This window comes from Camelus bactrianus, chromosome 31 (assembly GCF_048773025.1).
Source record: "Camelus bactrianus isolate YW-2024 breed Bactrian camel chromosome 31, ASM4877302v1, whole genome shotgun sequence".
Taxonomy (NCBI): domain Eukaryota; kingdom Metazoa; phylum Chordata; class Mammalia; order Artiodactyla; family Camelidae; genus Camelus; species Camelus bactrianus.
In genome coordinates this window covers 14,349,024-14,369,878 of record NC_133569.1, presented here as the reverse complement: position 1 = coordinate 14,369,878, position 20,855 = coordinate 14,349,024, and the positions used below count along the sequence as shown (strand labels likewise).

The 20,855-nt window shown below is 39.9% G+C and overlaps 1 protein-coding gene across 2 annotated transcripts in view; it reads left to right on the top strand.

The window, feature by feature from the left end:
• GLRA3 (glycine receptor alpha 3) overlaps positions 1 to 20,316 on the top strand; it is a 138,721-nt gene extending 118,405 nt beyond the window's left edge. The window contains exons 8-10 of one of the 2 annotated variants that reach the window (XM_010973189.3): positions 7,308 to 7,451; positions 9,726 to 9,770; positions 20,038 to 20,316. In XM_010973189.3, coding sequence (XP_010971491.1) covers positions 7,308 to 7,451; positions 9,726 to 9,770; positions 20,038 to 20,316 — 468 coding nt within the window. The remainder of the gene's footprint in view (positions 1 to 7,307; positions 7,452 to 9,725; positions 9,771 to 20,037) is intronic. The other variant, XM_010973190.3, reaches the window with a different exon arrangement.
• The last annotated feature ends 539 nt before the right edge of the window (positions 20,317 to 20,855 follow it).

Below are 20,855 nucleotides of genomic sequence, written 5' to 3'. Positions count from 1 at the left end.
CCCCAATGTTCATAGCAGCACTATTTATAATAGCCAAGACATGGAAACAGCCTAAATGTCCATCAACAGATGACTGGATAAAGAAGAAGTGGTATATTTATACAATGGAATACTATTCAGCCATAAAAACCGACAACATAATGCCATTTGCAGCAACATGGGTGCTCCTGGAGAATGTCATTCTAAGTGAAGTAAGCCAGAAAGAGAAAGAGAAATACCATATGAGATCGCTCATATGTGGAATCTGAAAAAAATAAAAACAAAAACAAACAAACAAAGCATAAATACAAAACAGAAACGGACTCATAGACATAGAATACAAACTTGTGTTTGCCAAGGGGGCAGAGGGTGGGAAGGGATAGACGGGATTTCAAAATTGTAGAACAGATAAACAAGATTGTACTGTATAGCACAGGGGAATATACACAAGATCTTGTGGTAACTCACAGAGAAAAAAATGTGACAATGAATATATATATGTTCATGTATAACTGAAAAATTGTACTCTGCACTGGAATTTAACACAACATTGTAAAATGATTATAAATCAATAAAAAATGTTAAAAAAAGAAACTAATAAGCCTTAATAAATATTGAAAAAAAAAAAAGGGGAAAGGCAGGAGTTGAAAGAAGCCTTCGAGTGAGTAACTGGGCACAAAGTTACTGTGGGGAGGTAACTTCTGGGATCGAACACGTTCACTTTGAGATGCTTGTAAGACAGCCACACACACACACACAAACACACAATAAAAAAACCCCCACAAAAACAAAAAGCAAACAAACAAAAAACAATAACTGAGTGGAAACAGACTCAAATGTTGGAGTCAGCAGATGTTTAAAGCAGCTATGATGAATTCCTTCAATGACTTTAAGTAAATAATCTTCCAACAGTAAACAGATGGATCATCTCAGGAGAGAAACGAAACTACGACATGCAAATTCAAGATCTAAAAAGTGCAATATCTGAAATAAAAAAATGCATTGGACAAACTGAAGAGAAGAAAAAAAATGGTAATGAACTTAAAGAAATTACCCAGTTTGAAGAACAGAAAACATTTTTGAGAAATTACCCAATTTGAAGAACAGAAAACATTTTTGAGAAAGTTAAGTCTCATTGATTTGAAGAACAAATTAAGCACGCAATGGAATTGGCTAAAAGTCAGGACTTCCAGACCAGCGACACCCAGGCCTCAGACTCCTGGGAGTCCCCTCCAGATGAAACAGGGAATTAGACCAGAGATGATTTTTCTGAGAATAAAATAAAATCCAGAAAGAGGAGAAAAGATGTGTTTGTGGCTGGCCCTCTTCCTCCTGTTGGAGACGGACCTGAATATTCAGGTCTCTTCTCTCCTTCCTCCTCTAGGGCCATCTCTCCTCCTACACAGATTAGAAAGCTTAATTAAAGGCAAGACCCACTCGCCCCAAAACTTTTCTCCCAAACTTTTTGAGATTCCCAACATTTTGTGATTTCTTTCTTTCTTTTTTTTTTTTTTTTTTATAAGATGTGGACAAGCAATCCCTGGGAGAATTAGGTTTACTCAGGGGTGAACAAGAGGACAGGGTGAGTCACTGAACTATTTTCGAGCATTTATTTGATTTACACTAATTCCTCGTTAAGATTCTGGCCCTAGGGATTTCTATTGTTTGTTAGGTATAAGGACAGGTAGGAACAGAGAAAACCCTAGAAGGGCCAAAATGTAATTTTATTTGTGAACTATGGATCCTAGAAAGAATCCACAGTAGGGGACGCTGGGAAGATCTGGGTATACAGCAATATTCAATATATCTTGCTCTCTTCCTTTTCTGCTTCCAAAGATTGGTTATTTCCTGTGAGAGACTTACTCCCATCCCCTTTTTTGATTTATTTCACAGGACCAGCCGAGGTCCCGCTTTGGTGTGTGTTTTCTGTTTCATATCAGCTGGACAAGTTCACAAGTGTCACCATCTACACAGTAGTTTTTTGAGTGGACAGACTATCTTTTACATATTTTTACCCCCAGAGCCTAAGTCGGTGCATAATATGTGTCTGCTGAGTAAATACCATTCAGAAATTTAAAGACAGTGTGAGCTTTTAAGCATTTACTTAGTACTTAGTCTTGGCTGGAAAAGCAAGAGTATGTCTTTTTTTCATTTCTCAAAGAGAGTGTAAAAACTTAATTGAATTACTCTTTACTTATGTAGAATCATATTTTCCCCTAAGAATCACCAAATTAATGAAAAAACTTCAAAATTACCTGTATCTACCTTACAGTATAGTAAAGCCATTGGTTCGTAGAAATCATAACGATTGCCTTCATATTAAGTTTCTATTTTTCATAAAGACAGCAACCACAGAAGTGGTTAGAAAATTGAAATCTAACCACTACATTTATATTCGGATACCAGGACGGTGTGGGCACACAGAGATGTATGTGACATGACACTGAAAAGACAGGGGATGGGAGAAAAATGAAGGATTGGTATTCACTATTATGTTCTTACCTAATGAGTCCTCATTCTTCTCAAAAAATATGTCCTCATTCTTCTAAAAAAAATACCCTGCAGATTTAAAGGAGAGTAAGTTGTAAATCTCAACAGTCACTAAACGAGGGGGAGAGGGCTGCATAATAATCAGGCTTTCCTGTTGATAACTATTATCGTCTGTAATGTTTTGGTCTTTGTCATTTAAATACAGGATTCTAGTATCTATTCAAAGTACAGTTAACTAAAATTATTTCCCTCAAGTTCAGTACAATTGTGATGCATGTGGGTTCACTTTTAATTTATTAATGTGACCAAATAGTCACTAATAAGTAAATTTAACTTTATAATACAATATTTGATGTAATATATTTAATTTAGTTCTTTAAAAGTTTTATTGACTGTATAAATAATCTTGTTCCCTATTACGTTCACTTAGGGAAAGGAGAAAAACAAAAAAAGGAACGGTGGATGAAAAAATAATTTTTTTCTAACCTTTGCTGTTAGAATCAAAAGATATACTGCATATGAATATCTTTCAATTTGATAAGTGTTTTATTTATCATGAGTAAATAGATAATTTCTAAACATAGGTGGGCCCTATCATAAGAATAGAAACTGATGGATATCTCTGGTGCTACAGTCACTCTGAGTGCCTACAATTGGTAGGCTTATTAGATCTTATGAAGCTGAATTTATCAGTTACCCAGCCTGCCCTCTGTGGTTGGCATAGAGACAGAGCTATGGCACAAATTCTTAAATCTGATGGCGCAATTTGGAAAAAGCATCTGACCAAATCACAAAGCTTAAAGATTTATGAAATGACATAATACAATGGCTTTGGCATCAAACTAAATTTAAAAACAAAAGATATATGTGCAACTTTGAGCCAATTTTACCTAAATAATGTCTTAAACTCCTTTGCTGGCATTCACATATATCCTAGAATCATACCATGAACCTTCCTGACAGATAGAAACAGATGTAAAACTCCCCCTTTCCCAGGGGAATAAAGAATTTGGTCCCCAAATCAGTGTTGGAAAGCACCATACAGGCTCTGTCTGTCTTCCTGATTCCTGTTTGAAGTCATAAATGAAAGGCTTAGACCTCAGGAAAAAAGAGAATGAGAAGATATATGGTTATAATAAAAGTGATGTTATAGAAATACAAAACCCTCCAGTGCAAGAATGCAGAGGACAGAGAAGGCACAAATATAATTCAACTTTACTTGAGCAGGTGGAAAAAGATAATACAGTAAGACTTGCCGTGCACCTGGGAAGATCTCCGGCGACGTGGATTTTACAGATTCATCTTAGTGTTGAACATCAGTGTCGTGTCATCCTGTGGAAGAGACGATGGTGAAACTTCCGTAACTGAAGCGAAAGTCAGAGCTAATGGGCTGACCTTTCAAAAATACCTTAGCCTTTTTGATGGCATTTGTTTTGTCTGGTGACTGAAGGGACTGGTGATGTTCATCACTTCGGAAATAATGCAGCTCCGCTCTTGTAATTCTGTTATATTTCCTCTCTTAAAACAAAAACCTTTGTGTGGCAAATAAATACTGTGTTCAAAGCAGCATTCATTTACTAAGGTTTACGAGGATCATAATCAGTATGAACGTGTCACTGGTAGGACTGTGCTGTTGTGAGTTGCCCTCCAGGGTGATGAATGTCAAAGTTCACAGAATCTGTGTGATTCACTGCCTAGCGTTCCAAGAAAACAGTCCAGCCGACACTTCCTTTGACTTTTCAGTATCAGCTTCTTTTTACTTTAGCACCTGTTCTTAAAACATTGTTTACTTTTTTCCTTTTTTCTTATTCTTTTCTGTCTCTTTGGCTTCAAGTCTTAAATGAAGCTCGGAATTATTTTGAAAAGAATATAATTTTTTCCTCTAAGGGTCACAAAAGGCAAAATTCTTACACAGCTCTTTACAGGTGGAAGAGATGAAGGATTAAGTGTCCTGCAATTTGAATGTTACAAATCCAAAGATAAATAAATAGGCAATCTGATCTGACACAAAATCCCTAGGAAAAAAGCCACGGCACAAGTGGAAATTTTTCAGCATAACTCAGAGAAAAGACACTGAGCTGCAAGCTTTGTGCCACTTTCCTGCTCCACGGGTAGAATGACTCATCACAGTTGACGTGACAATTCTGAGGAACTGGGAGAATCCACCAAGATTGACTGTCATTCAATAGAGAACAAATTGCCCAAATCAAAGGGCTGTTTTGGCTAATCACAAGCAGTGTGCACTGTGATGTTTTGTTATACCTCTTTGTCAGTTAGATAAAAAGCAAATTTGGCTTGAGAAAAGAATAGACAAAATATGAACTTTCCTGGAAAAAGTAGCCACATCGAGTTGCCTCCACGTTGGTTTGCGTGAGATTTTGGGGGTTCAAACTCCAGGTTCTGGTTTAATCAGTTTCTTTATCCTTAAAACCTCTGCTGCTTGTAAATGCATTGTAAATTTCTATTTCGAGAAACTATTAACAGAAGTCTGGGTTGTAATGTAAAATTTAGTCAGTGTAATTACTATGTTAGTCGTCTGGGTTGTAATCTAATGAATATTTACCCATGGACTCATTGTCACCTACCAGCTGTCATATGGGACAGCACTGGCCCCAAGGCAATCCTTCCGACCACCTCAGTGTGGAGTAAGAGAAAGTTCTGAGTCTTGGCGTATGATACTGCACTTGGAACGCAGCTCACCCAGCGCACTTGTGAAGGACTACAATCCAAACTTGTTGCTACTCAATTATCTTACCAAACACTAGCATAAAATTAAACTGATTTATGAAGAGTTGCCTGAGATACGTGCAAGCCATCTGTTCCTCTGAGTCAGCAAGCAGAAGATCAAACGACTGCAGAGGGCGTGAGCACACGTAAGTGCACAAAGGCGGGTCCGGCGGAACCAGGAAGGGAAGAGGATGAGTCCGGTGGTTAACTGGTGAGGTGTAGTCCACACCTGGAAGCATCGTCTTTTTCTTTTTGGGGACGCCTTGCGATGCCAGCAAACCCATTCCCATGCCTGAACTTGGCTTGCAGCCTGCCCATTGTCCCTCTGCCACCCAGGTGGTCCTTGTCCTAGATTAAGTCAGCGCTGCAGAGAACTCCCCAGACTTTCTTATTTGTCCCCGATTACAACTGGTTTTACTGAACTCTGACTTGACGCGGTTTGGACACATTTTGGGTAGAAGGTCAGGATAGGTCTCTTCTTCTGTGTCACCGTCTAGTGAATGCACAGCTTCTCTCTCGACAGCAGTGGGTTTTGCTCTTTAACAAAGCTTCTCCGGTTCTGTCTCCAAGATGTCACAGCCATCAGATCAAAGTCCATGCCCATCTTCCATCCTGTGCTGGTAGGGATGCCTGTTGAAAGGATCCTCGGTTTTGTTTCAGAGGCACAAAGAGTGGGTCTGTGTCCACTGCCACTCCCTCTGCCACGGGTGCTGGCACACGTGGGGCAGCCCCCCCCCCCCAGGGCTGTCATTGTCGGGGTGACTGTCAGTGATTCTGCCTGATGAGTTTTGAGCACAGTGATTTGTGCCACTTCTAGCCCGGGGTAATTATCTCCAAACATAAGAACCCCCTGTGCCCTGGTTTTCCTCTGCTGTGGTCACTGCCAGTGTTCCAGATAGTGACGACCCCGTCAGTGGAGGTCATGGTGAGGATGACAATGATCACACTCGTCCATTGTCACCATTCAGCGCGAAGGGACCTGGAATGACCTTGGTTGTTTCAAGCCAGAGTTTTGTTTTTTTTTTTTTTTTTACTGTTATCATATCCCAGCTTGAATTCTCCTCATGTCCACGTCCGTGGATCACTGGAAGGGCAGATGTAAGGAGAGCTGTGCGTAGGCAGGCTCCCTGACACACCTGCTCCCCAGGGCCGAGGGGACTGGAGTCCAATCTTTGTAACCAGGATGATTAATGATAAAATCCAGTATGTGTGTATTTGGCAACAAGAAGCAGACTTTCTCTATTTTCTAACAACACTGCAAAGTAGAACGAAGGCAGAATTTTTCTGGAAAAAAAAATCCTGTGATATAAAAACTCTATGGAACATATGATGCTTAACATTCCTTTTCCTACATGATGAAACCGATTTTTCAGAGTGAAAAAGACAAGGCCTTGCAGTCACCCAGCTCTGCACATTCAGCTGGTAATTTATGGCTATCTTCCTAGACGCTGACATGGCAAGTAGGTGGTGGTCTCCAGGCTCAGAGAAACACTTCACTGTAATTCATGTGAGAATGCTGCTGAGGGCGCTTTGTATTTCAGAGGATAAAATGCTCCCCTGACCTAGTGTTTTTATGGGGTAAACACAGTGCTCCTGGCTCCTTGTCTACATTGTCTGTTAGGAAGCTGATGGTCGGACTTTAGGATCAGAACCAGCAAACGCAGAGGACCGTCACAATGTGTATTTTGTGTACTGACGTTGCTCTTCACTATCAGATAAAAATTTAAGAGGCTGGAATATTAAGATACAGAGACTTATACCTACTTCTTTGGACTGTTCTTGCAACATGTCTCTAAGGTTAAAATTACTTCAAAATTAAAAAAAACCAACTGTTTTAATGAAGAAATATGGAGCTAAAAGTTCAACAACATTATCTAGATTTCAATATTACTTCATGATTTTCTAAGCATTATGCTACCCTGAATTATATTTCAGTGTTGTTTTATGTACTTCCTTGGAGGTAAAATTACTTTTCATCTTATTTTCTTTCATCATAAGATTTGGTCTAGTGCTTCTCTTGGAAAAAAAAAATGTTAGCCAAAATGACCCAAGTTTTAACATGTAACTCATACAGAAAACTTGCAAAGCTAATTTCTGTCTCTTTCCCGTAGGTTTCATATGTCAAAGCTATCGACATTTGGATGGCCGTCTGCCTCCTTTTTGTGTTCTCAGCCCTTCTGGAATATGCAGCTGTAAATTTTGTGTCGAGACAGCACAAGGAACTTCTGAGATTCCGACGGAAGAGAAAGAACAAGGTAGGTGATTGCACGTATGAAGTTCTCCAGGATGCCAGTTCTCCCTGGAAAGTGGATTTGTTATATTTAATAAGGATGTAATCGAGAAGAAATGGCGACTGGGGACCAAATGATATGATGTTCCTTTGGTTTTGTCCAACTGAAGCTTAAATTGTCAAAAGTAGCTTCAGGGAGAAACTGGTAATATCCAGCTCTGCTTTATGCAGGAGGCCTGCTGGTACCAGAGCTTTATCAGCTTCTTTCTGATATACGTCCTGGAACAGCACCATTTTTTTTTTTTTTTTTTGCTTCAACTAGTAAAATCTATCATCCTTACTTGCAATGTTATAGGGTTTCTGATGGGTTTACCTGACATTAATCATCAAATATAGCTATTAAGATTGTCCCTTTTTTCAAACTAATTCCTTTAATTGTTTCCATCAAATACTACCTGTTTATTAACACTGTGATATTTACATAAAACCACGTGGTCTCTTTTTTACGCATACTTTTATGTCTTTAAGACATTTCTTTTGACTCCCTGTGGGAAACACGGTAAGATGTCATTATTGCCCTGGGTCACCTGATAAATGAAACCCAGAAGAGGTTTTACATAGAACGTCACTGGGAGACCACAGGAAATGGTAGACATGATCTCCTAGTTGGATCTTGGTATACAGGATGGGGTTGTTACCCTTTATTCAAAGTTATCATGTCATCTCTTTTTTATATGCATATAATTTCAATCAAACTCTTTCCTTTTCTGAAAGGGAGCGGCTTATCTCTGAGTTTACTTTTAAGAGAATGTGCCAGCTGACATTTTAAAAGCAAACGGCTCTTAAGCAATAGAAATATCAAAGTTGTATATGGCGGGAGAAGCTGTGGCCAGAATCCAATACCCTGAAATGTTTAAGTCAAAACATTCTCAAATCTCAAAATTAACAGTCTGGTTTATGGAGTGTGCATTTTTAAGGATTTAATTTTTTTTAAAGGAATTTCTTATGGTTTCTGAATTACTGATGGTGATTCATACACTTATAAAACTTTTTTAAAAGCACTAAGCCATGATCTCTCAGTGCTGAGCCAACTCAGTATTAAACATACTCTAAAGCGATCATTTAGTTCAGGTGTGTCTAAGTGATTCCCCAGAATCACTGCTGCTCCCATAAATATGCAGACTCACTGTAGCTTGGAAGGAATGTTAGCACTGTGATACTCTGGGTAACATATCGGACAGGAAAACAATGCCAGAGTTTGCACTGGATCAAGTTTTTATGAAAATAAAAGCACATCGTTTGTGCATTAAAACATTTTCATGGGGAGATGAACTTTTCTTTATCTCCTGCTGGTCTCCTTATACCTTCCTCACTCTGCCCGCTCTGCCTCTCCCTGTCTTTCCTCCCCTTCTTTCTCCCTCCCTCGCTGCCTGTTTGCCCCCTTCTCTCATGATACCTGACGTGACTGAAACATCAGAACGGGACAAAGCATCCTGTGTCCTGGGGGCCAAGCTCTTCTCTCTTGTTTTCCCATTAATACCTGATAAAGACAATTTTTCCTCCTCACATCATTAATCAGAAGTAAAACAATACTGATTTTTCCCTCTCCTTTGGGTTCACTGGTTTACATTTATTTTTCATTTTCTCTACCTTTCTTCTCCTTCCTGCAATTCAGGGTGTGTCAGCACCGTGCTGCAAACATGAGAAATGAGAAGTAGTGCAGCATGTGTTGTCCAAAGAGGGGCTGAAATCATCCCCACCTCCCACCCATCCCACAGTCAGAGGAGCCAGTGGGGAACGTAATAGACTGCAAGTTTAGATGCTCAGTTCTGGTTCCTCCTTTAAAACAAAACAAAACAGAACAAAACAAAAAACAATCCTTCCCAAAGCAGCTCTTTATTCAGTTTTACCACCGCTAAGTGTATCAGGATAACAATATTCGACATTCCTTATGCTTCAGCTCACAGAATAACAGCAGGATTAAGTTTTCCAGTTGACTGGCACTTTAGAAAAAGGTAGAAATGCAAAAATAGTAATATATTATTATTTTCTAATTATTTGTTTGAAATACTCAGGGAGCAAATATTGTAATTAAGATGTGGTGCAGAAAAAAAAAACCTTTTTTTTTTTAGTTCACTTCCTACTTTGGGGGGTGGATATCTTGCATATATGAAAATCTATTAATTGATCCATATGTATGATCTCTGCAATTAACACCAACTGTGTGATTATATTTAATCCTTTATGACCTGATTCTCTGGTTTCTCAATCCCTCTTGGTCCACTTTACCTTCCCACAGACAGAAGCTTTTGCATTGGAGAAGTTTTACCGTTTCTCAGACACGGTAAATTGACTTTCTTAACTCTAAGCAGAGGAATGCGGTCATTCAGTAAAGTGCAGACGGCACATCCTGCACTCAGGCAGTGTTTGGTGGGGAAACAGCCCTTTGCATACTTATCGCTGACCAAATGCCATCCCTCTTCAGCTGAGGGTACTCACTTTTCCCATCAACTCCATTTGTCTTCCTTCATTCAGTAAAAAGATCCTGCAATGTTATCTTTCATCCTATTAACTGGGTTATTTGTTTGGTCAAAATAACTTTTAAATATATATGAAGCAGAAATATCACATATGTCTTAACATAGTCTCCATAGAAGAAATAATCCTATGCTTTGATAACATTAATTTCAAAATAAATGCCAAATTTAATTATTCAAATAAGTTCCAAAAACAGCCCCTTTTGCCGGAAAATAGAGATCTAAAAATAAAATGCTTTGTCCAGCATATATACCTCTAGAATACATTTTTAATGTCAAGATCTGTTGAGATTCTTTCGAGAAAATGAATGATTTTGGCTTTGATAGTAGCATCCTTCGAAATGTCTGAGTAACAAGAGATCGCAAGGACACACATGCAAATACAATGGCTAAATATTTGCAAATGTAGCCTTGAATATGCATAGTTACACATAGTAGCCGCTTTGGTGAGGGATATATTTAAATTTTCAATAACTAAATGCACATAGGAGCTTTAGTGTAAAATATACATAGTCAATTAAATAGTGCTTTACAAAACAATGCAAAAAGAAATCTGACCAAGAAATTTGGGTTTACTTCACTAACAGTGAGTAAATACTTATTTTAAAAAATTACATGCATCCCATTTATTTTTCTAATAATCATCATGCAAATTTGGGGTTAATCATTTGCACTTTTTGAAAACAATTTTTCTCAACCTAATAGCCCTCTGGGCCTAATGAATTCATCATTAAAAAAAAAACTATGTACTTTGCTTAGAAACGGTCTGAGCAATTTAAATCTTTAAATCAACATAATCAAAATGAGTCTAAATGTTGACACAGTGCCCTTTCTTTTCATGAGTACTGATTTACACGAGTTTTTCTTAGCACTTTAATTTGGCAGAAGAGGCAATAAATAAAATAGCCTGAACTTTTAATTCATTCACTTATTTCATTATAGAAGGCTTGTCACAACAGAGGATGGATGTACATACTAATCCAAGAAAAGTCTTAACTTGGTCCAGCATTGGCTTAGGCACTGCATACAATCTTCTACACCTTATTTTTTCCTCTATGAAGGTAGGAGCGAACCTTTTGTTTAGTGTGAAAGAACACAAGTTTGCTCTTGAACCCGGATTTCCCCACCCCACACTGTCATAGCCTGCTGTGTGCTGACTGCCCGCCCCGCACCTTATCATAAATGCTTATCCTCAGTGCTGCGCGTGTGTGGGTGGGTGTCTGCATGAGATGAAAGTCTTTAGGTTAGAAGTTGCTTTTCCCATGTCTGATACCATTCCTGTAGTCCTGGTGGGTTACAAAGACAAGCCAAAATATTTCTGAACAGAAGTTATTTGTTGAGAAATGTGGATGATATGGGATTGCTTGAATGCATTTCATGCAGCTTCTGCATTGCTCTGTAATGATGCAGTGGTTTGCTGAGCAGAAACACACCCAGTATTCTAGTGTCTCTATCTTCCCATTGATTATTGTGTATTAACTATTATTGACATACACAAATGAAGTAAGACTAGACCACTAGTTCTAGATTCAAAAAATAATTACCACGTTTGTATTTTGTTAAGCATGATAGTTATCTTTTTTCAATAAAGATATCATTGACTGCATTTTGACTATGTGTACAAATGATAATTTTATTTATGTATATATTTATATCCTGTCTTACTTCAAAAATAACTCAAGGTAACTTCTAAAAATAGCAAATAGTTGGTTTTTCTGTACATTTTGTCGGCTCTGTAGTCTTAGGAAAATACAAATATGCATGTGTACTATTTTGGTTGAAAGGATGAGACTTTATGGTTGAGAGCAATGTGATGGTCACACTAAAATATTTAATAAAGTTTCCATTCAAGGTCAGTTTATACTAGATTCCAGAGTATAAGATATCCTTTCCATAGGTAAGTATTTCCTACAAATTTCTCTGATATATAACTTAAAAAAAAAAGAGTTTCTTGATAATTTCAAACTAACTTCTATTTGAGTGATTCTGAGACACAGGGGTTGGAAAGTTCATCCTCTCAAGTGAAACAAAAGTTGTAAGAATTTAATCATTTCCTGCCAACAATTATTTTGAGTTTATGTCAAACACAACTATTTCTTAGAGCTATATATCCTCTCTGAAATATCTGTTTAGGAGACTAATATTCCAAAAAGTAATAAAATCTCTACTTAATCTAATTTCACATGCGTTTCGGTGACGTCTATCTCAAAGTTAACTAAAATAAATACACTATGTTTTGTATATGTTGTCTATTGTAATATATTATTTTATGTCAACCCATAATTATGAGTTGGCACTGAAAGAACCTAGAAACAGATAAAAAGATTTTTAAAAAATTATTTCATTGATTTCTTGTCAATCCCCCAGTATACATATTATATTTTCATAAAATTTCATCTGAAATGTTCATCCTTTTAAGCTTACATTTTACCATTCAATAATCTCCAAATCATTTCTGAATCTTAAGTCAATATGTCAAGCATAAACTTGGCTAATTCATAACAAATTCATACATCATCTGTAATAAATGCAAGGTTCTCCTGGGAGCTCGATTTCAAGGAATTTTATATTAACAATTGACTTGCAACTATAAAATAATTTTAAGCCCATATGTAATTGTATCCTTTTAAGCCTTCCATTCTTGAGTGGTATAGAAATATATAGAGATATTTTGGCAAAAGAGGCAATAAATAAAATAACCACAAAATTTAATTCATTCACACATTTCATGATAGAAAGCTTGTCACAACACAGGACTGATGTACATATTATGCCAAGGAAAGTTTAATTCAATAGATGTAATAAACTGAGGATTTTATTTTAGGCTAATATTATTTTAGAAAAACAACTTTTAATTCATTCACTTATTTCATCTTCCCTCAGAATTTTCTAAGTGATGTTGATTTTTCTCAACCAAACCAAGCCATTGTTACATTTATTAGTATTTTTTTCCCCCAAATCTACACACTTTGAAATCATATAAATGGGAATTAATTGCAATTCACTCTTCCTTCCTCTGTCCTTTTCCTATTTGGCAATGAAAAGTTACAGAAAGTTATTTAAACAAAAGGACCTTTGGGATAACTCACTTAGCATCTTGATTGTGTAAAGAACACCTCAAAAGTATCCGCTGGGGGAAAATATTAGGATGAAATAATATATTTAATGCTCTTGGCTCCCACAGCAATTTACATAATTCACCCTCACTGAATGCTGTCTTGTGTGATTAATGATTTGTTAGCACTCCCTGGCAAGCTTCGTGCCTTCACCACAAATACGTTTTATTTTGGTTGTTTTTTGAGGACTCAAACGAGGATAAGAGAATAATTCTTATCTCACATGTATGTTAGTGTATTGTGTTCCCTGACACAGATGAAACAATTCAACTGAATGACCATACCCACCCTTCGATTTTGTATCTGGAATAATTCTGATATGCATGTAGCTTGAGCTGGTCTTTGGCATAATTCTCTAAATACAGTGAAAAATCACTAGGGATGTTGCTCAACGTGGAAACATTTTTACGGAAACATTTTTCTTATTGCCATATTTACTGAAAACAAGTCTTCTTGTAGAAATAATTATACGTGAACTAAATGACTTTTTATATTTTTTGCTGCTTATCATTGTAACTTGCTTGAAGCATATTAAGAGGATTTACTTGTGGGTAAATTAAGCTATTCCTTTGATTTCGCTTTTTTAATCCGCCGTGTTTTTTTGTTTTTTATTGAAATACTGCCCCAGCCATGCATATGCATATATATATTTGTGATCAGCCATGTTTTTTATTTCATTTTTAATTCTTTCTATTTAATCTTTATTGTTGCTTATATTTTGAGTTGTATGGTGTCTTGATTTCATGACCATTAAATACTCACTAAGACACAGTGTCTGTCAAAAGTTTTGGATGTTTGTCTAAATCTTGCTTCTGGCCTTCAGTCCATTAGAAACCCAAGCTGAAGCAATCTCCAGAAAACTGAATTACTTCAAAGAAATATTTGAGTGCTAATTGGAATCGAGAATATCACTGTGCTTCTAAGCATTTATAAGCACAGGATAGTTTTGTGATTGTTTTACAAAGCAGAGAAATTAGTGGAGTCATAGATAATTTAATGCACCTTTTAGCATAGTCACCTAGTGTTCATGATGGGCTAATGGAAAAGCTTCATTCATGCTTAAAATTATTCTTTTAAGTGCAGCCCTTTAAAAGATCCCAAAAGGCCAGTCATTTAAAGAAAAAAAGAATCATATGACCTTTTTGGAGTCCAAGTGTTCTTGTTTCTCTCTCTGATGACCTGGGGATGCAGATTGGAATCTGGTCCATGAGATCCTATTGCTGAAGAAGTGAGCTCCCTCCACGTGCCTCATCTCATGGGCACACCCCAGATACCTGTGTGGTTTCATGGAACATACTTACAACGCTAAAGCCCCCTCAATTGCAGGAATCAGATCTGCAAGAACCCCAGCAGTCATCTAGCCCAGCCCGGCCGCTGCAGCAACAGGGCAGTGAGGCCTTGCTTGGCCACGTGATCTTTCGTGGCCGCTGTTGGTTAATTTTTAGTGAAAAGTACCCAAATGCGAGGCCACCGGGGGTGCCAGCAACTAGGTGGCCTGTTTTGCACAGGACTTCGTGCTCCTTTAGTTTCTGTGGATTTACAGTATCTTATAGCAACATCGTTCCATTTGTTCTCAGTACTTTTCTTTCACGTAGTGTCTTATGTTATGTCCATAATAACACAATTATAACAAACAAAATACCAGTAATTCAAGAGTAACAATCTGAGGGCCTTACCTGGGGTTGTATCTACTCTTTCTCACTGTAAGAAAACTCTGCTACACAGTGGTTTCATCTTCTTTTCCTAGAGAAAGAAACCAGCAATCTGAGAGCTAAATAATTAAGGCCATCTAGACTCCTGGCAATTAATGACGAAGCCATGAGATTGCTTCACCGTAATAAAACATTTGCATTTTGAATGTCAGTCTTGAGTGAGATTTTAAACTCGGACCGTCTAATGTATTTGCAACTATTTCCTACAGCACATGTGTTTTTTACAGAGCAGACCCCTAGTTTATTTTCATTTCTTGGAACAAGCGTTCTTCAGTATCTTGTTTTCTATTACCATTGCCAGGAAATAAATATTTGAATGAGACATTTTAATAAGGGAAGTGTTTTTTATCAAAATTAAAAGTTTCTATTACTTTACCTCCAAAATTCGCAGGAAAGCCACTGGTGGTATATTTGTCAGTGAAATCATATTCCAGATGATCTTGAAAACAATACTGCACCAAGTCACAATGTAGAGTATAATTGCTCAAAGTCTGTTCCTACGAGAGTCCTAGGTCCTGTTATAAAGTTTAAAATGGATAAAGACATAGGTCATACAGATGGCCTTACATAGAGCATCTCCTAGAAACAGCCTCACCAAAAAAAGGGACTCTTAAAAAATAAAATAATGCTTCCAACGCTGACACAAAAGTCATGGCAGAGTATACTTTCATAAACTACCACTTGAAATGTAAATTAGAAAGTGTTGGAAAAATTCAAAAGACGTTTCATTGCCGTGAGTTTAGGCTAACTGTGATAGCTGCATTGTGCCTCTTGGAAGTGTTTGCTTCTATAAGCTGTTCATTATCATCCCTCGTGAGCTTGGGGATGCAGATGACTGGAGCAACCTACATGTTACTGAGTACAAATCTCTGCAATTGATGTCCAGAAAACAGGATCTTGGCAGTCCCTCCCAGGGAGTCTGAGGCAGCCACTCCGTGGACCACCGCATGAGAAGTATCGTCCTCTCCTGGCTGCCATCAGGGCACGCACACAGAATATGGTCATTTTACACGTTGTTGCCAGCTTTTATGATGGGCCAGTGCTATATGAAGATGATTAAGTTTAAATTGTTCAAATGTGTCATTTTCTATCAAAACCAGTATCCAGACTGGAAGTGGCTTTGTTCAGTACAGCTCCGGAGATCTGATTATAGGTTTGAGAGGCAATCATGCTTAAAAGAGAGAAATAAGCTTTCATCTCATGTGGCGTCTCCTCAGCTCTATGGTAGGATAAAAAGCAGGGGAGACAGCAGATAAAGTGTCTTCATCTACTCAGACACACAAGACTTTTAGTCCCCTCACCCGCCGAAGGCAGGAATGTCTTCCTAGTCTAAAGAAATAGATACACTATCATAAGTAGCGATGATTCCTTCAGTTACAAGATGCAAATGCGATCTTGGATCCAAAACCGCGATATCAGGTAATACAAAAGAGAAACCTGAGAGGTGAGAAAGACAGAGTTAAGTCGCAGCTGTGTTCTCTAGCCCCTACGCTTCCACTCCCAGAAACCGGAGCCCTCCCTAGAGGCCTTCCAGCATGCTGTCTCTCATATCCACGTGGTCTGCCCACTCAGCCAGTGAACCAGCCAGCCCTTCGTGTCCTGCTCAGCCTGCCTTTAGGAGCAGTGTTTTAATTGCTCATTCCAATTGCTGTTTAAACCGCTGCTCTGTGAGTGGATGGGGTCTGATGTGCCCTTATTCTGTTGTGTTCTTGGGCCATTTGATCGTACTGGCCATGTTTAAATGTGTTCCTTTATCTAATGAGATCATTTCAGAGGTGCAGAATGGTATAAAGATGCCTGTTCCAAGCCATTAAAAGTATTTTCAGCTGTGGCTTCTGTTACAGAGTAAGCAAAGCCCAAGATGGACCCACTGTCTATTTCTGCCATAATCCACTGAATCCTCCAAAAGCAATGGGCAAAGACCCTGAGTGTTCCATCTGCTGGCTATATGTTAGCTCTTGTCCTTGGGAAATTCATCTCAAAGGCAATTTTCAAGAAATTTTTTATCTTGTTAATATTCAGGACAGGCTTTCAGCCCATCAGTGGCTTCCCTGGGTACCAGAGGGGTGTGTTCTGTCCATTTCTGTGTGGCCTGGATGCCACCATGACCACATCAAAGGCTAATCCAAGACATGGGTCTTGGCACTATGGTCCTCTTGTGAGCCAGCAGCTTGGTGGGGATTACATGGCCTAATTTAATTCTACCTTGGAATTTCTGTAAGAAATTGCATCTCCCACCTTGGGACGCTCTAAATTGTCACTGAACAAGGGCCCATTTGCCTGATGATGAGGCAAGGCCACTGGCCAGGGCCCAGGAGTCTTTGAATATCCAGATATTGCTCAGATCAAGAACCAATTCTTGTGATGCTGTGACATTTACTGGTTCTCAAGCCAGCCCGCCGTGTAGATTCGCTTTGCCTCCTTCAGCTACTTGCTCATTCCATCGAGGGGCTGGTTTGAATCCTGACCGTCTGTATGGGAGTATCTGTTGGTGAACCAGGAGGCCTGTTTTGCTTCAGTGGGAAGGGAGTCGTGAGTTTCACAGCACTCTGGGCAGCCTGACCACGGATTCCATCACTGGTCCATTGTCAGAAGGGCCGTTGGGACGGATGTGACGTACGTCCCTCAAGTGACTCCCCTTGGTTTGTCCCTGAACACGCCATTTCCATCTTATCAAGGAGCTGGGACTGGAATGCCTTTTGGCACCACCCATGGCGTGGTTGATATCTTAGCCCTAAAAGTTCGACGCCCTTCAAGTTCCTTCAGTCGGGGGACTGCTTCTACAGAGCGCAGGACAATGCCAGGAGCTGTCATTCAAACTGTCCTGCTCACGGCATCGGAGCGTTTTCTCGTCCAGAATCCCAGCGGCCACCGTGGGTGCTAGGACTGCGCTTTTCCCAGAAACTCCAGTCTGCACGTTTCAGTAGCAGATATCTCTCACGTCTCTGAGTTTTAAGGCCTCAGAGAGCAGCTTGGGCTGTTGCCTACCTCAGATCTCTTCGGCTATCCCTTGTTCCCCTGTCATGTCCAGTCTGTCTTCCTGCCATCCTGAGTAGTGTAGCCAACAGAGACCCAAAATGTATCTGCCAGATTTCAGTTAGCGCTGCGAGGGTCTCCCTCACTGTGGGATCCAGAAGCCACTGTTAGTGCATCGTCCCTGGTGGTTCTCCCAGGCTAGCTTCAGAGTCTGGACCGACGGCCCTGGGCTCCGGCTCTTGGCTGGATCGGTCTGCCTCTCAGCTTGACCTCGTCACACGTGCGGCTACAGCGTCTGAACGCTGCCTGACTTTCTCCTGGAACGGGAGGATGATCATTTATCACTAACCAGCTCACTTTTGACTGTCGTCTGGACCCAGCTGTTCCCAACCGCATTGTGACAAGATGCTGGAGAATTCAGGTTTCCCTAAGGGATGACAGTAAGGTGACAGTTGGGTCTGCCCCACATGAAGACACACTGTGTCTTTTTTTTAGATTGAGGTGGAAAGGAAAGCTATGGTCAAGTGGACCAGCGCATACCAGCCTCCTTTGTCCTGAAACTCCCCAACAATTTTCACCCCGTCTGCTGTGGTGCAGGCTGTCGGGGGTCTTCCTTAGTGGACCTGGTCAGTCAGCAGTCAGTCTGCAGGACCCGTTTATTTTTAACAGAGGCCAGTCAGGACTATTCTAGAGGACAGTAGTGGGGGACGAGCACCATTGCTGCCACACGTCCTTATTCGGAGCAGGGTCTTCTTTGCCTCCCTGTACCGCCCTGGAATCTTGTGCTGTTTCACAGTTTCTACAATGGCGAGGCTGAGGGCTCCCATTTCAGTACCTCCAACTATGACCGGGCTAAGGAACCACCCAAGATCAGGCCCCAGCCAGAAACAGCAAAGTCCTTCATCCAGGTGTCAGGTTCTTCCCAATTACACATTGAGCCAAAGGCGATGCCACCTCCTGGGTATGGCTTAGTCCCTTATTTTCCTATCTGCCGTCTCTACAATGACGATGGCACCTACGAACACAACATCCCTGTGCCTTTCTCCACTCTTAATGTTGCCTTGTTGTTTCCCAGCCGTCGTCCCTCCCGCGGACGCACGCTGGCCCCCAGCTGTCCCAAAGGGCTGTGTTCGTCACCCCCAGCAATTCATCGTTAACCACAGCTCGGCCCTGAGACCCCACCGAGGGCTGGGCCGGGAGGCCCTGGCCTTTGCAAAGGGCCGTCTTCTCTGTACTGACCGCCTTTGCCGATGGAGTAAATTCAGCTGCGGATCAGCGTCTCTTGTTTCCATTCCCACTGGCACCACTGGATGTAACTTCTGAGATGAAAGCAGCAGGTTTAACCTTAAGGGAAGCAGCTGCCGGAACGGCAACAGGTGTCCTTCCTCCCGGCCGGCGGTAACGTGCCAGGAGCTCTTCCACGTGAATCCTGCCCATTTTTGCTCTTTTCACTCTGCGTCTTAAAATCCACATCAGGAGAGCTAACAGACTCTCCTCTGGCCACGCCCCTTCTTCTAAATAGCCCAGATTTTTTTTTCCATCAGTGAAACCCGGCCTGCCAACTGCTAGAGTAAATGAGTCTATGAATTGTACGCATTTTCCTACCTTCCCAAAAGGAGGGCTACTGGGTAACCCGTGCCTGAGGGACTCCCCTGATCAGCGCATCAGCCAGAGTGAAGGTCAGAGGATATGGTTTAGATCAGCTCGTGTTTAAATTAACAGATGGCCAGCCCAGGTTCGCTAAAACATTGAGAATAACAGCAACTAGCAGTGGTATTGAGTTTTTCCCAATGAAGTAACATGAAATTGTAGGAAACACGCATTAAAATGTTTGCCTCCATGAAAAAGAAAAATTCAGTCAATGATCCTAGTGTTTTCCCCTTTGACATCACTTACGTACCCATTCAGACACATGACGTGACAAAAATCTAGTACCTGAACGTGTGTACCATAATGTCCATGTAATTTTTTTCCCTTGCTCAATTTGGATATTTTGCCAATATGTAGACAATGCCAGAATATTTAGTTTTTCCATTTAAAACATATCACTTGAGAGTTTTATATTTCTTAATGGACACATCTGTATGCAGCAGGGTATGTCAATAAAACTCGAGGAGGAAGGAAAAGCGGTTCATCTTTATGCGCTTTATCTTTTCATTGTAATAATGTTTATATTTACCATGATAAAACTCAAGTTATGGTTCTGAAATGCCTGCTGTGCACGCCCCGTTCCACGACTAAAGTGCTTTCCTGTGCTTTCCTTACGGCAGGACGATGAGGTAAGGGAAAGTCGATTTAGCTTCACACCCTATGGAATGGGACCGTGTTTACAAACAAAAGATGGAGTGACCCCAAAGGGCACAAACCATCCCGTCCAGGTAATGCCGAAGAGCCCCGATGAAATGAGGAAGGTCTTTATCGACCGGGCCAAGAAGATCGACACCGTCTCTCGAGCCTGCTTCCCGTTAGCCTTTTTGATTTTTAACATTTTCTATTGGGTTATCTATAAAATTCTTAGGCATGAGGACATTCATCAGCAACAAGATTAAGTCCCTGGGAGCATGTAAGTGCACACTGTCAATTCAAAAGGACGGTTTCTTGGCCATAGAGGTGTGCGTGTGTGTGTGTGTGTGTGTGGGTGGGTGTGGGTGTGTGTGGTACAAATGATGACCACTGTATTCAAGCGGCATGTGGGATGGTATTATGATTTGCTATGCAAAGTCACAAGGCAGTTAAGATTCCTTTAATGGATACTATATATATATAGTATATAAAACGGGGATTCTGTTTCCTATTAAATTAAGATTGTCTGTTCTTTCACAGTAAGTAACTTGTACAAATGGAAGTATTCCCGTCAGTGTGTTCATATGTAACATAATATTACATAATATTACACGCGAAAACTTCTTTGAAATTTTTTTAAGTCGGTATTAAATCTCATAAAAGTAAAATCTTGTGCAGTAAACTTTGGAGAAGGAAAAAGGGCAAATGTTGAAGGTGAAACATCACTAGCTTGAGGCTTCCAAGTGTTTTCTTCTACTGTAGTTACAAAATAGACAAATAATCAGATAATTCAGTGGGAACTCAC